We start from the raw sequence: 14,059 nt of genomic DNA on the forward strand, positions 1-14,059 counted from the left end.
TCTATACAGTGTGCATGCAGGGTCTGACGATATAGCAGTCAGCAGGATGTAGAGAGATGGGAACAAAATTGTTGGTAAAACCATTTACAGAAGGCCGTTCAGTCAGAGAGTGTGATTTAAAGGCCAGAGGAACGTGTAGAAATGAGCTCATGTGCTCTCAGTAAATCCTCCTGCTCTCTGCTGGGCTCAGTGTTACACAGACACAAGCCTGTTTTCTTTTTCTCTGTGTACTGATTAAAATAGCACACAAATTATGAGCTGCCCCAAACTCCCTCCCACCTTCCACACACACATACACACTCTCCTCCCCCTCCTAATGTCGGTCCCATCCTCCTTCGCTGCTTCCCCATCCCCTCCTGTCAGATACAGGCAACTGCAAGTCTTTGTAAGACTTAAAAAATTATGTAGAACTTCTGTGCTTTTTGTGTTACTGATGCAGCTCCGTGCCTCTGTTATTCACTTGTGAATGAGGCCAGAGGATATTTAAAATGTAAGGACTAAGTGACTATACTTGAGTGGAATATTCAAATCCAAACAATTCATGGCTGAAAAATTAAAAATTCAGGATATCCTCATGCAACCATCAATGCACATTCTCCTGTATTTCGGCCTGGCACTATCAGGAAAGTTCTGTAGGTGAAGATAAGGTCTGAATGCACACCATGCATTGTCACAGTTGTCCCCTTGAAAGGTCTTTTTGGTTTGAAGTGGTTAAGTATGACCCTCCCACCGCACCTAAGCTCGAGAGGGCTGAGAGTTATTACCCTGCGGGATGCTAAATAGGCCCCGTCATAGACCATTTGGATTCTCAGAAAAACATAGTGATGCATTCCAATCTTCTGATCAACCAACAAGGTTAAACTTGAGCTGATAAAGGAGAGCTATCAGAGACCAGAGAGCATTCACTGAAGCTGGAAGATAAGGTTGGCCAAAGTAGGGGTTGGCACTGAGAAGGCCACATAGTTCACATCTGAGTTAACATACCCTTACAAAAAAGCAGACATTCATGTGAAATCAGTTCCACAAATGAATCACACAATTTAAAAGTCGATGAATTCACATGCTGGCAAATAGGTTTTTCAGAGGTTTCTTACATTCATAAGACATCACAACGTAAAAACACGTTTTTGCAAGGGACGATAATTGTACTTGTAATACAGAAAGCTGTACATGTGAAACAGTATATAACATTCAGCGAATTCACTTAAAAATATTTTATCTTTGGACGTTTATTATGTGAACTATATTTTACCTAACTACATATTTTTATAAGTTTTGATGTTTTCGTTTAAAGTACCTCACAAACGTCAATTTTTCATGAGCCTTGTTTACAGCCTTATGACAATTCATTTTTTAGCTGACCCAATGTTTTTTAAGTTGTTTGTTTAGCTTAAACCTGTGAAAACTGATTTTGAAACTGACTTTTTTTTTTACCACTTCATTTGCAGTCGTGTTTCTGGCCACCTGATGAATGTAAGTCTAATTTTCACTCTCCTTTTGTCTCTATTTTTGGCCAACCCCTGAGTCTTTGGCTGCTAAATAATCCACCTTGTTCAGCAGCTAGTTGCTAACTGTTGCCATCTGATGCTGGATGGGTGATGTACAGTGGGTTCTTCATGCTTTCTTGCTGAAAAACAGCTGCCTGCTGTGGCCAAACGCATTACTACAACAGCAGTGAGAGTGAACCAATACAGTTAAGTTGCAGGTTGGAAAACCAAAACAGTGAGCTGAAAGACACCATAAAGCCCCATAGAGCTTACTGAAACTGATGGAAACCTTTCACATACAAGTCATGTGATCAGTATAAAAATGGAGATTATAATCGCTCCAAAGCACATGTATGAGATAATTTTATAAGGGAGTCAGTGTCATCGCCAAATTTGATTTTTCCTGGATAAAATTGTGTTTTAGTTGTTTCTGTGGAAGTAGCCACATGTTGAGCACGAGCAGATGATGGAGGGAACAGTGATGTTGATCTACCTGTGTGTTACATAGAGTGGAAGTCAGCAAATACCTCACTGTCATCAATGCATTGAAAAGCAGCCTACACCACTTCTAAATAAACATGCAAGATACAGACACCAATTGTATTACACTGTGGGTAATTCTGTTCTAGGAACTGAACTGTCTCTATATGTGAAAATGTGGTGTTTTATTGAGTTTCAAGCAGTAAACCAAATGAGCATTAATGTGTTTTTCGGAGTTGTTGTTGACCGTGCCCTTTGTAAATCGACCCCATAGGCTCCTCTGTGATGACAGCCCGCTGACAGAGACACAGAGAGCCATTCATCCCCTCTCTGAGCAGAATGTCACTTTTGTGGCTTTCCAGACTTTCAAAAACCACAGACTTGTCAAAGGGAGCCGATTATGATTACGGTCTCCTCTTGTATGATCACTTGTAATTATCTTAAGTTGGTTATGTAAAGGGTTAGCTGGGCTCGCCATTGGGTTTTCTGTGGTGAGTTGCAAGTGGGGTCTAGAATTACGTCCAGTGGTGCTTTGTGAAAAGGATTAAATTCTTTGAGACTGTTAGTGATCCAGTCAATTTCCTGGTCTATTCCATTGTATCTGGTTAAATCTGAAAACTATAAAACATACAGCACACCATTACACATGGCCGCTTGATCTTTAATTGTTATGTTTTGGAAATACATATGTCCACCATGTGTCCAGTAAGTAAATCCAGCAGTGAAAAGAGTCTTATATGTCAGAGAAGTTCAAGTTCACTTTATTTGCCAAGGGAGGGGGGGAGTTCTTGAGTCCTGTAGCTCTTCTTTACTTAATCAGGTGAGCACCATTAAGATTAAAATCTCATTGTCAAGAGAGACCTGTCCGTGGTTGGGGAAAATTTGGTTCCGATCCATTACCAAGTAATACCAGGGCAAGAAGGACCAATTATGAATACCAATACTTATTATTTCAAAAGAAGCTAATGCAATCTCATGTGGGGAAGATCTATGTGCCATGATTTATAATGTGAATGCAAAATTAATGGGTTACTTTTTAATGCATTTGAATTGCTGCCAAACACTAAGCGTCTATTTTTAATATTCTTGGTAAAATTGCTTAATCAGATCCATGTTAAAACGGAAGACAGTTTCAAATGGTAAATAACGGAAAGGTTTATTGTGCAAATTATTTGTCCAAACAAGGTGACTACTGGGTGCATGCGCTAAAAAGAGTGTTCACGTGCTCAAACCGTGATCTGGCATGAGACAGATCCATTATTTTTGTGATTCTGTTTAATGCTAGTATCAGTATTCCAAGACTTAATTTTGGTAGCAGTGATACTAAGGGATCCTGCCCAACCCTATGATACACTACACAAAAAAGTATGAAAATATCATGTTATGATGCATATTCAAAATATTACAGTTAGATAGGATTTAGTTTGCAATGGTACATAATATACAAAATAAGCCATCATTTTTTGATTCATTATTCTTTTGCTTTTAGACCCTAAAGAAATAAATTTTAATGTAAAATGGAGATAGGAAAGACAGCGCCCTAAATACTGTAGAGCACTGATCAGTATGTAAAAGTGCGAGCTGACTGGCTCCATGTGCTGATGGCGGTAAGATGCAAGGAATGAATGCAGAACATTGTGGAGCATTTTTGTCTAAAATAACACACCAGCCTGTCATTGATTTATTTTTATCACACAGCTGCAGAAGAAGCAGACATTAGCAGCATATAGAGAGCAGATATAGTTATTTATTTATCCCTCTCAAAGGCTGAACAGTTTGAACAATATTATATGTTAGGTGTTTGGCTTGTGTGCTCTGGAGCAGCATGTCCATCAACAGAACTGAGACCATAATTTGCTGTAATTATCATGTGACCTCTCCAAGCAGCCAGAGTAAATGAGCACCTGTCAGTGGGCATAAACTTTGGTTTTGCTGATGCTCTGTACAGGAGGTAACAACAGTGTGTGACACAAGAGGACTACTTTGGTAACCAAAAACAAATAAGTAAATCCAAAATTTACTAATGAGATGCTCATATTTGAATCTTTCTTCCCTTGAAGTTGGCTGTTCTATAATTTGTCAAATTTAAAAACAATCAATCATGTGATATGGGTATTTGATCAAATGGACAATAGAACAAAACCTGCAGCATGCAGCAAAAGGCCCTCTTTGTGAACTGAATGGTCTGTGTCACTGAGTGGCAAGGACGATCTTCTCTTTGTCAAACTCCCTCCTAAATCACGCATCACATCAGAGCAAGGTTGATTAACACCTGCTATCAATTAAGTGACTTTCTCATCAAGCTCTGGTTGGAAACAAAAAAAAAAAGCCTCACGCTTCGTCACGTCGAAGATGTTCCTGAATTAGAAAGCTATTAAATCAGAGGAGCAGACGCACAGCGTTGCGAGGGGTGTCGTTTATCTTCATTTGAGCGGGCCCTCCGTGATCATCTCCACAGGGGCGGCTAATTGAAAAAGGGCTTCAGAAATACGATTGTTAGCGGCGATAATAATTTATTACTCTCGGCTTGTGGAGTCCTGGGAGTCGTTTGTATTCATTAGTGTAAATTCAAATTATGTTTGCGATTAAAATGTGACTTTGACAGGCAGAGAGGCCTCAGATGGGGACAGGCACTGATGAGACCTTTGCTCCGGGTCACTGCCTCCCACATTTGCCTCTCACTAAGTAGCAGCGGAGAAGCCTTCTTTGCCTCACCGCCATCAATCTGTGTCTGTTTCAAGTTGAGACGTAAGCTTTGATGGCCTCTACTTAGGTTTGTGGGTGTGTGTGTGTGCTCTGAGCACACATTGTAAGCAAATTACCCTACCTTCTAAAAGACAACACCAATCCCATCCAGGATAACACAAGAGTCATTCTTCTCTTTTCTCTTTTATTTAGCCAGTAGTAGGCTAGCTGTTATCAGGGAGAGTGCAAGTTATTATTTGTCATGCCTGAATAATATTGACCAAGCTTTTCTCTAAATGTCAAGCAGTGATTTCTTTGACATCCAAGAGGAGATGGCAGTTAAGTAGGTCAGTGTCATTGTGATGAACATCAACCATGGCGGGTCACTGAGTGGGCTGCTCCTCCACTTGCCCGCCTGTCACAAACCACTGAGCCAGAGGAGGTAAAGGAGCTGAGTGCTCCTTTATTGAAGCCCAGTAAATTACTCCAATACAGGCTGTCACCATGTAAAGTGAGGAACTTTATCAGATGTACACTGCCTAAGGTCATATTTTATTGACCTGACAGGTCTACAGCAGGGGCCTGCTGCTGGAAAGGGTGACAAGACTGCAGCAAAGATGGATGGAAGGGCTATTTGTGTTGGATATGAAAATGTCAAACAAGCCAGTTTGGAGGAAAGAACAGCTTCGATTTTTCACTGCTTTTTTCACTTTGCTTTTTTATGAACTTAAGCCACATGCAAATTTCTTATATTAGTAAAGGTTTAGTCCCCATCTTTAGAAATGATGGTGCGCATATTTAAAAATGGGGGAATGAAACTTTGCATTGAACATGGCTATGTCCAAAATAATTTCCTGTTCCCTGCTATATAATGCACTATATATGTGCACCATTGTAATTTTGAGTATGGAATTTATGCTATATACATTGATCAAAAAAATGTAAGTAATCAAAAGAAAAAGTCCATGGCATGCACACTACTTCCTGCTATGAATCCCAAAATGTAGTTTATACAGAAGTGTAGGTGTGCAGCACCTTTCACTGATGATGATCCATAAAGGTCCTATAACTCACAATTTAGTGCTCACTATAGAATAAACCACTGAGTGCGAATCATATAGGCAAAAGTGAATAAGTAAATGAAGGAGCGATATCAAACAAAGCCCATATTTCATATTTCTCTAGAAACCTTTGTACAGCAGTAACTATCCTACTTTCCATGCTCCATATCATTACAGCCATTCATGGCTGTATTATTATTATTATACATTTTTTGTTATTACATTACACATAAATAAGAGACCGTTGTTATACCCATAAAAAGCTGTGTGTTATTGGGCCTCAGATCAGTATACAACCAGTCACAATGATTCATCCTCCTCTGACACGAAACCTACAGAGGGGCATCCATCCCCTTCCTAAAGCTCTGCAGCATGAAAACAGATTTCCCCCCTCAATTACGCATGAATCACACACTTTAAAGCGTCATACATTTCTGTGAAAACATGGGAAACATGCAAACACACACACACATACACGACTGTATACCTGTGGAAAATCCCAGAGTTTCCTTCTGACCCTGGTCCACACTTGACACGGGGACAGGAGCACCATCTAACATCAATGGAGCTTTTCTCCTAGGTGGAGGGAAACCTCATACACACACAAACACGCACGCAGCATGCACGGGAACATACTCACAGGGCAACCCCCTCACATACTCCCACGCTCCAGCCCTCTGTAAATGTCAGACCGTGGGAGAGAGGGTTTATCTTGGAGCCGTATGGTATTTTTACACCTTTCGTTACTGCTTCTCTCTCTCACATACATACACACACACACACATTGGCTCTTCAAACACTGCCCAACCAATGAAGGGCAAACCTTGGCCTTGGTGTGCTACCTCACTGTGCATAACACAAAAATACCAAAACACTTGAACATTTATGCTGTGAGACATCCTTTCATGTCTTTGCAAAGTTTAACCAAATGTCACAATCAGTGCCAGTGAAGTAAATGATGGGTAACACAACATGAAAAATAGTTTCATACCACAAAGGCAACTTCAGTTTAAAGCCTTGTCATTCTTTTTGTTTGGATAGTAGTCATTGCATTTATAGAATGATGGATGTGTGTGTTTCATATAGTTTTTGTTTTCCACTTGAGGTTGCTGTTATTGCAACACTGTTATTCCACAGTTGTTATGTTTCTCATCCGTTATCTGTGGCTGTACAGCTTTTCTCTTCCTACACCATTAGCGAGCTCCACTGGGGACTTACTGACTTCCTCTGTGTTATACAAACACCTTATCACCTCATGCACTCCTGGAAGAGAGTGTATATTTTGTGAATAGATGGTCTTTCGTTCACTGAAAGGCAGTGTTTTCTTTGTCTGGCCTGGTCTAGACTTGGAAAACATTGTGGAAGGAGACCACAACTTAAAATACCTGCCATCTGGACAGAATCGTGGTGATAGTGTAAGAATAAGAATATTTTTATTGTTTTCATTTTCTAGCTGTCAGCAAGGTATAAGAAGTCTATAGATTGCTGACTTCCTGCAACTGTTCACAGGAACCAGTTTTACCTAGCAATAATAAGCTTTTCAAATGACACAGAGTAATAAAACCTGTGACAAGAGTTGACATTCATCTTCAGTTTGTGTGCTATTAACCGTTACTTGCATAAGTCAATCAGTCCTTTTTTGATAATAATAAATAGATAGATAGCTATCTTCATTTTGCTCCTCAGAATACTTATTTGAATTCCACACAAGCCTCATTTAAAGTTTGAAATGTTTATTTTAATTTTCATAACACAATTAGCAAACCTGCTAATATTACAGTCTATCTCTGTAAGTTATGCCGCTTAGATACTAAGCTACTTAGCTATGGCAGCAGTTCATCCACAACTACTGAATGTTGGCAAGCTGTAAAGGAGTGTGTAGAGCTGTAGATCCAAGTTCTTTTTCACCAGCTTCAATTTGCATTGCTACTCAATTCAGCATAGTTTATTTTTAGTGTTGGCATACAGTAAGTGGGCACTACTAGCATGACATTGCATGCATGTCTTTTTCTTGTATTTCTTTAAATGTGTCAGCTGCCGCGATTTTGTACCAACCCCCACCACCAATTGACCTCCCCAGAGTCAATGATTTAATTAGATTTCAGAGCACCTTACTACACCTTTAGAGCATCTGAATAATTGTTCTACCTTCTCTCATGTTTTTCCTTTTTTTGTTTTAATACGTATCTCCTCAACACCACCTTGTTGATTCTGTTATGTTGTCTCCTTCGTCAGCTTGATGTGTAGAAAATATATTAACCTGAGCCGGATGACTGCTGTAAATAGTCAGGTCAATGTAGCACTGTACCACTGTGAACTTGTTGCTCCCCTTTTGTAGACTTAGTTTGTGCACTGACTGGACACACAAAAAAACTGCTGTCAAGAATGAAATGTTAACCTCAAGAAGTGAGCGCAGTAAAAGTGCAAAGTGGCGATGAATTTCACCATTTGAACAAACCGTTCTGCCCTCAATGTGATGTCACAACTAGAGGAAATGGAGGGTCAGTGTTTTTTAGTGGAAATGTACCCAGTATGCTTCATAGACATGCAGAAATATCACCAGTTTGTCTCCAAAATAAGAATATTCTCACCTGTAAATGGTTTGTTCGGTTTTGACAGTGTGTGTGTTGGCACGGGCATTCAAATAAGTAATTGAAAATCTTGAGTTCTGTTCAAAACTCGGTTTAAAGTGCTTTATTTGTTACATGATTTCAGTCAAAATTCAAAGTACCTTTAAAACAAATGTCTTGCGGTTAAAATTAATCTAACACAAACACAATTACCACAATGTGAAAAACCATTATTGTAGCCAGTTTGGATACATATTGTTTGATATAATTACAGTGGGGAAGTTGAAAATGTTATCAGTTTCATTTGTAACCAATACATAATAATTTACTCATGCAAAGTTAACTTTTCCACCAGTTACATTGCAAAAGAGTCTACAGATACTATAACAGCTTATATTTATACAACTACACTTACACTAAAAATAGAATAGAATAATAATTTTAAAAAAACGTTAAACTGAAAGATAAGTTTCAGTCTACCCTCTTCCCCAGAGAGAAAGCCTGGTAAGGCTTGTAGAGAACAGACCAAACTGTCTGTCCATCAGTTCTCGGTAGAATTTGTCACTGCTGCTCCCACAGGACATGATCTTCATACATCCTCTGCTGGAAGTGCTGGTTCTCAAACATCCATGTTCATCCTTATCTTGCAGTAAGACCACATCTTTTTTACACCCTGTGGTTGGTCATCTGGACTCCATCATGTTAATAACAGTAAGTTCAGGTCCCTGCTCATGCTGATGGGTTTCCACCCAGAGACATTAAGGAGCGTCCCACCATCTAGTCCTGAGAATAGAAACACACTTACAAAAAGTCTGAGGTGCTACCTGAGGAAGAATGTCACTGTTTGTGTTGTGTGTCTCTCTCTCTGCCACAAGTTTCCACAATGTGTTTCACTTCAGTGTCCATATGGCAGTGCACTGAAGACAGTTTTCCTCTTACATGTCTTTTGTAAAACAGGATGTAGGCATTTTTTTGCCGTTGGTCACACACAGACTCGCCGCTTCTTTCAGTAACCTGTGCATCATTGTATGTGAACCAGCGGTCAGTCGGGTCATCCTGTCCCACATGTGGATCCACCCCGTCACATATGTAGTGTCCTAACAGGAGTGGAAGCATTTTGACATGTGCTGAATCATGACTCAATGGATTTGACATAGGTTAATTGACTACAACTGATACAGGACAACAGTGATTCTGTGAATATCAAAGTCAGGAAAGATTTATATTGGTGTCAAAGACAAAATGGCTCCATAAGAGACAATGTTTTTCATGATGTTTGTATTCTTCTACTGTAGCAGAATTTAAGAAAGTTCTGACAAAAGCGATTCTTGCTTATCTTCAGTCTAAAATTATTTATTATCATACCACTTCTTGCTGTGAGGCCAATATGACTGATGGTGCTGACCAGACTGTAACAGCTACCACCCTGAGAGGGAACACAAATCAAAACTCCACACACACTCCACTTACTTATTGACTTATGTCAGCCTGATCAATTTGTTTGTTATCAGGTCATTCAGTTTTCCTTTACCTGGTTGGAGGACACAACCAGCTCTCTGAAGAGAACAATGGGATCATGGACCTTTATGAGTTGGAATGACTGAGTAAACCTGAAGCGCTTCAGGTGCAAGACCAGCACTCTGTAGACAGACAGAAAAGTTGCACCAGGTGACAGAGATAAAATACGGCACTACTAACTCTTTCTAAAATTATTTTCTATGTTAAATATGTCACAATTACTCTGTAAATTACTAGGTTCAGTAGTGCCAAGTTTGATATCACTGGGTTAACCAGTGTCATCACTTACCACTGGGGTCAGGAACATAGACTGTGTAAAAGATGTTGCCTCTGTGAAGTGCCTTAAACCCATAAACCTGCATCTAATGGTCAACAGGGGGCGACTCCACTGGTAGCAAAAAGAAGTCACATTGTACTGAAGTCTATGAGAAAATGACCCTCCTTCTCACTTGATTTATTACCTCAGTAAATACTGTCTTAACGAGTTTATGGTCTCAATTGCTAGTTTCAAGTCTTCGTCAATACAGCGCGATGATTATTTAGTAAATTGTGATCCCATTTAGAATAAAATAGACGATGAAGCAGGGCATGCTTTAGGGTGTGACTACCTTGTGAATGACAAGCAGTTTCAATGTATACCACTGTTTGAAATAGTCAAGGTTTCAAAACCACTAAATTTTTTCCGTTATACCATTGCTATGGTATCAGCTGTTTTTTAATGTCTCATCAAAGACGGAAAGTGCAGGAATCCCACCGGTTTTGTGGGACTACGGCCACTTCCTTTATACAGTAAAGTTCAAGACTTTGGTCATTTGTGGTAGACATGATGTCACTCACCTTGGCAGGGTCACAAATGATAAGCGCAGGCCTGACTTGGTGGCACCGCACTCACAGTTATACTCCAACTCTGTCTCCTGCAGAACAGCACAGGCCCAACATGCTTTCACTTCTATTCAGGCTTTAAAGGCATGACAGAAAAACAGTTCTATAGCCATACAAATACTAACACGAGCAGTGGGGTTGGCAGTGTGATCACATTATATCAGTCGGTTCTAATGTGAATAAATGAGGAGAGGTGTTTGTTACCATCAGGTAATCCTGGAGCATCTGTTCCACTGTGCCATGTTCAGCTACCAGGTCCAGGGATAGGTTTGTAAACTCCTCCTCTTTGGTGGATCCTACACCACAACTACACATTAAAAGACAATGCAGTTAAGATAATAGAGCCACAGAGGTCAGGCCTACTCTTCGAGGGTTCATCATTTAAATTCTCTCTTGTGACCTAATTTAATATTTGGTTCAGTTCCCCAAAATTACAGAACAACATATTTTCTCGCTATCTACATGGCTTGATACCTGTGATAGTTTTGAGAAATGTGGGTAAACCAAACGCATTGGTAATTGTGTAGTTGTACCTCTTACAGGTCCTTGTTTTCTGGATCTTAAACACCATGTTATCTTCCACCGGACAGCTATAGACTCTGCCCATGCTGGCTGCCCTCATCTGCAGCTGCGGGCTCAAACACCTCATCTGATCCAGCACAGAGGTGAGGAACTCGTGAGCATCCTGCATATGCACACCATGCAGACAGACATACACAATCATACAGGGATGTTTATACACAGCGGGGAAACTATCAGGAAGCAACTAAAACCAGCTTACTCACTTTCTGGTGGAGATCCTGGAACTCTGGAGCCCAGAGAGAGACTGCTTCCTTGAATGCAATGAGGAGGCGGATTTTATAAAGGGTATCGTTGGAGAGTTGAGACCCTCTGATGTCCATAAATAATCTGGAGAGGGGGAGGGGGTCTGAGCTACTGTCTCTTCCATTACAATTGCAGGGTTCAGGGTACAACTTGGAGATACAATGAGCGGTTGTGTCTGATGGGTGCTGTACCTCAAAAGTGAAGCCTCAGGGATCAAACTCCAAACCTGCTCCTGACAGCTGAAGGCTTTAACAAAGTTCTCCAGTGTCAGGAGGCTCTGCAGGCAGGAGTTCAGGTAACAAATCTGTGCTGGGTTGGGGAACCTGACACACAAACATAACAAGTCAAACATGTGTCAGTATCATTCATTCTCCAGTGACATGTTCACAAACTGGAGCTCAGCTCATCTTCTCCCAGCTCTTTTTTACTGTGATTTGATGGATCCATGTCTCCATATCCTTGTTATTGTATGTGTGTGTGTGTGTGTGCGCGCGCGCAGATGTACTCACCCAAGACACTTGATCTGCTGATGTCTGAGGGTATTAGTGCTGCAGACAGCATCTTCTCCCACGTTTTTGGGCAAAATTTGAAATTTCTTGTCTGCGTTAAGCAGCGTTTCCTCCTCCTTTCCGCCTTTAAACACCACCACCACCATGTCCCGCTGAGGGGAGGAGTGGCACTGCTCCTTCAGGCTTTGTCCTTCAGGAGCAGGTGAGACCCGACAGCTTTTCTGATGGAAGAAAGCAATATCCTGGTTAATCATGCAAAGACACATCAACTAATGCATATCTGGTTCACATTGAGTTGTGCACCTTGTGTGAAACATGCATACCTTGCACCACCACCAGGGCTTCTTAGCCTTTTGCTTTGACCTGGTGGTTTTGTCAGCTGAAGTGGTGACACTGGTAACAAAGAGAAACATTGTTATCTTATTGTGAACTTAATTTTTGGCTGGAGAGAACATTCGAGTTTGTCTAGTAAAGTGCAAATACAATGAGGTATAACTAGCTGGGTAAAAGTTTTATTTCCCCACGTTCATGAAGTTCTCTAAGGCACTGAATGTGCTAGCTAACAAATGGACTGTAGAAGTAATTAAACGTAGTCAGGATGACTGTGCTTACCTTTGCCTTTTCTTTTGGTGGTGGTGAAAACAAAAGAAATTATTATTAGAAAAAATCTGTCAAATACTGCTGTATTTACAACTTACAAGAACAAATATTTCCTACAAACTACTCAAATTTGGTCAGTATGAAGCCATGTCACATTCTGTTAAACACACCAGGGGCCGACCGAAGAGTCGATACCTCCATGGGGTCCTTTCATCTTTCTTGTTAGTGGCAGGAGTGTCTAGGATGTGGACACTGGTGATAAAGAAAACCACGGTTGATATTTCTGTTGCATACTCATGTTTAGAAGAAATCATAAATCTTTGTGATTAATCACTGAAGATGAATTCAGCATTGTACTAACTAGAAAAGGTTTTAAGTGTTTCAGGGTGAGTTCAACTCAAATTTCAAGCCTCTCAGGGTCTAAAGTCATGTCCTTAAAGACGAGTCAAAGACAAGTCTTCATGAGACTTCATAATAGGGTGCCTCTCAATGTAAAATGTCAACATTTTCCTGTTCCTTTTATGATGCATATTAACTGTGAGAGGTTTCATTCAGATATATTAATATTTACTGGTAGCTCAATGGGCTCAATGTTTTTATATTTACTTTCATTGTGATAAAAAGTTTATTTAATTCAAAATTTCTCTACCAAAGTAAATTAATCCTTGAGTAAGTATTGTTATAATTTTTTATATCATTTAACTGTTCTTTTTCATATTCTGATTTGTGTTATTATTTGGTTTAAATACTATGTAATCAGAATAATATTTTGGGGAGGAAGCAGGAGAACATGAAGAGAACCCACACAGACACGGGGAGAACATGCAAACTCCACAAAGAAAGGCCTGGGCCTCGATCCACAGAACCTCTTGCTGTGAGGTGACAGTGCTAACAACTGCACCACCGTATCGCATCTATGTGTCATGTTAATCTTAATTATTCTCATTTTTAGCACCACCTACCAGTTATTTTCTGGGATAGTAAAGGACACTTCAAGAGAGGTCACTTAACAAGAGCTTCTTCTGCAGCTGTCGCTTCTATTTGTTGGAGCGCAGTGCGGACGTACACATTTAGGCTCTCAGAACTTTCCTCCGGGCTCAGTGATCTACAGTCTGAACATTTTCCTGTTTCGCCCCCAATTCCAAATGAACTGTCACATATGGTAAATGGGCTGTATTTGTATAGCACCTTTCTAGTCTTTTCGACCACTCAAAGTGCCTTACACTACATCACATTCACCCACCTTTGAGCAGAGACCCAACTGCTCATCAGAAACAGAAATTAACTCATTCACACACTGATGGCACAGCCACCAGGAGCAATTTCGGGTTCCCAACCTTCCTTTAAGGGGATGACCATTCTACCCTGAGTCAAAGCCGCCCACTTATGCCACTTAAGAAAACTTCCATAATTAAGGAAAGTGTATCTGGTATACATATGCA

The 14,059-nt window shown here is 40.3% G+C and overlaps 1 protein-coding gene across 1 annotated transcript; it reads right to left on the bottom strand.

Moving 5' to 3' along the window:
* Positions 1-9,060: 9,060 nt before the first annotated feature.
* On the bottom strand, positions 9,061-12,490 carry LOC119917702 (ubiquitin carboxyl-terminal hydrolase 37-like). The gene is made up of 11 exons (XM_038738114.1): positions 12,341-12,490; positions 12,018-12,238; positions 11,700-11,831; positions 11,469-11,592; positions 11,217-11,368; positions 10,888-10,990; positions 10,639-10,715; positions 9,815-9,923; positions 9,649-9,709; positions 9,223-9,380; positions 9,061-9,066 (listed from the first exon to the last, which is right to left on the bottom strand). Exons 1-11 carry the CDS (start codon positions 12,428-12,430, stop codon positions 9,061-9,063), a joined length of 1,233 nt encoding a protein of 410 aa, XP_038594042.1. The 5' UTR covers positions 12,431-12,490.
* Between the last annotated feature and the right edge of the window lie 1,569 nt (positions 12,491-14,059).

Source organism: Micropterus salmoides, unplaced genomic scaffold (assembly GCF_014851395.1).
Source record: "Micropterus salmoides isolate LMB-PRFRI ecotype aquatic unplaced genomic scaffold, ASM1485139v1 Ms_hic_scaffold_22, whole genome shotgun sequence".
Lineage (NCBI taxonomy): Eukaryota > Metazoa > Chordata > Actinopteri > Centrarchiformes > Centrarchidae > Micropterus > Micropterus salmoides.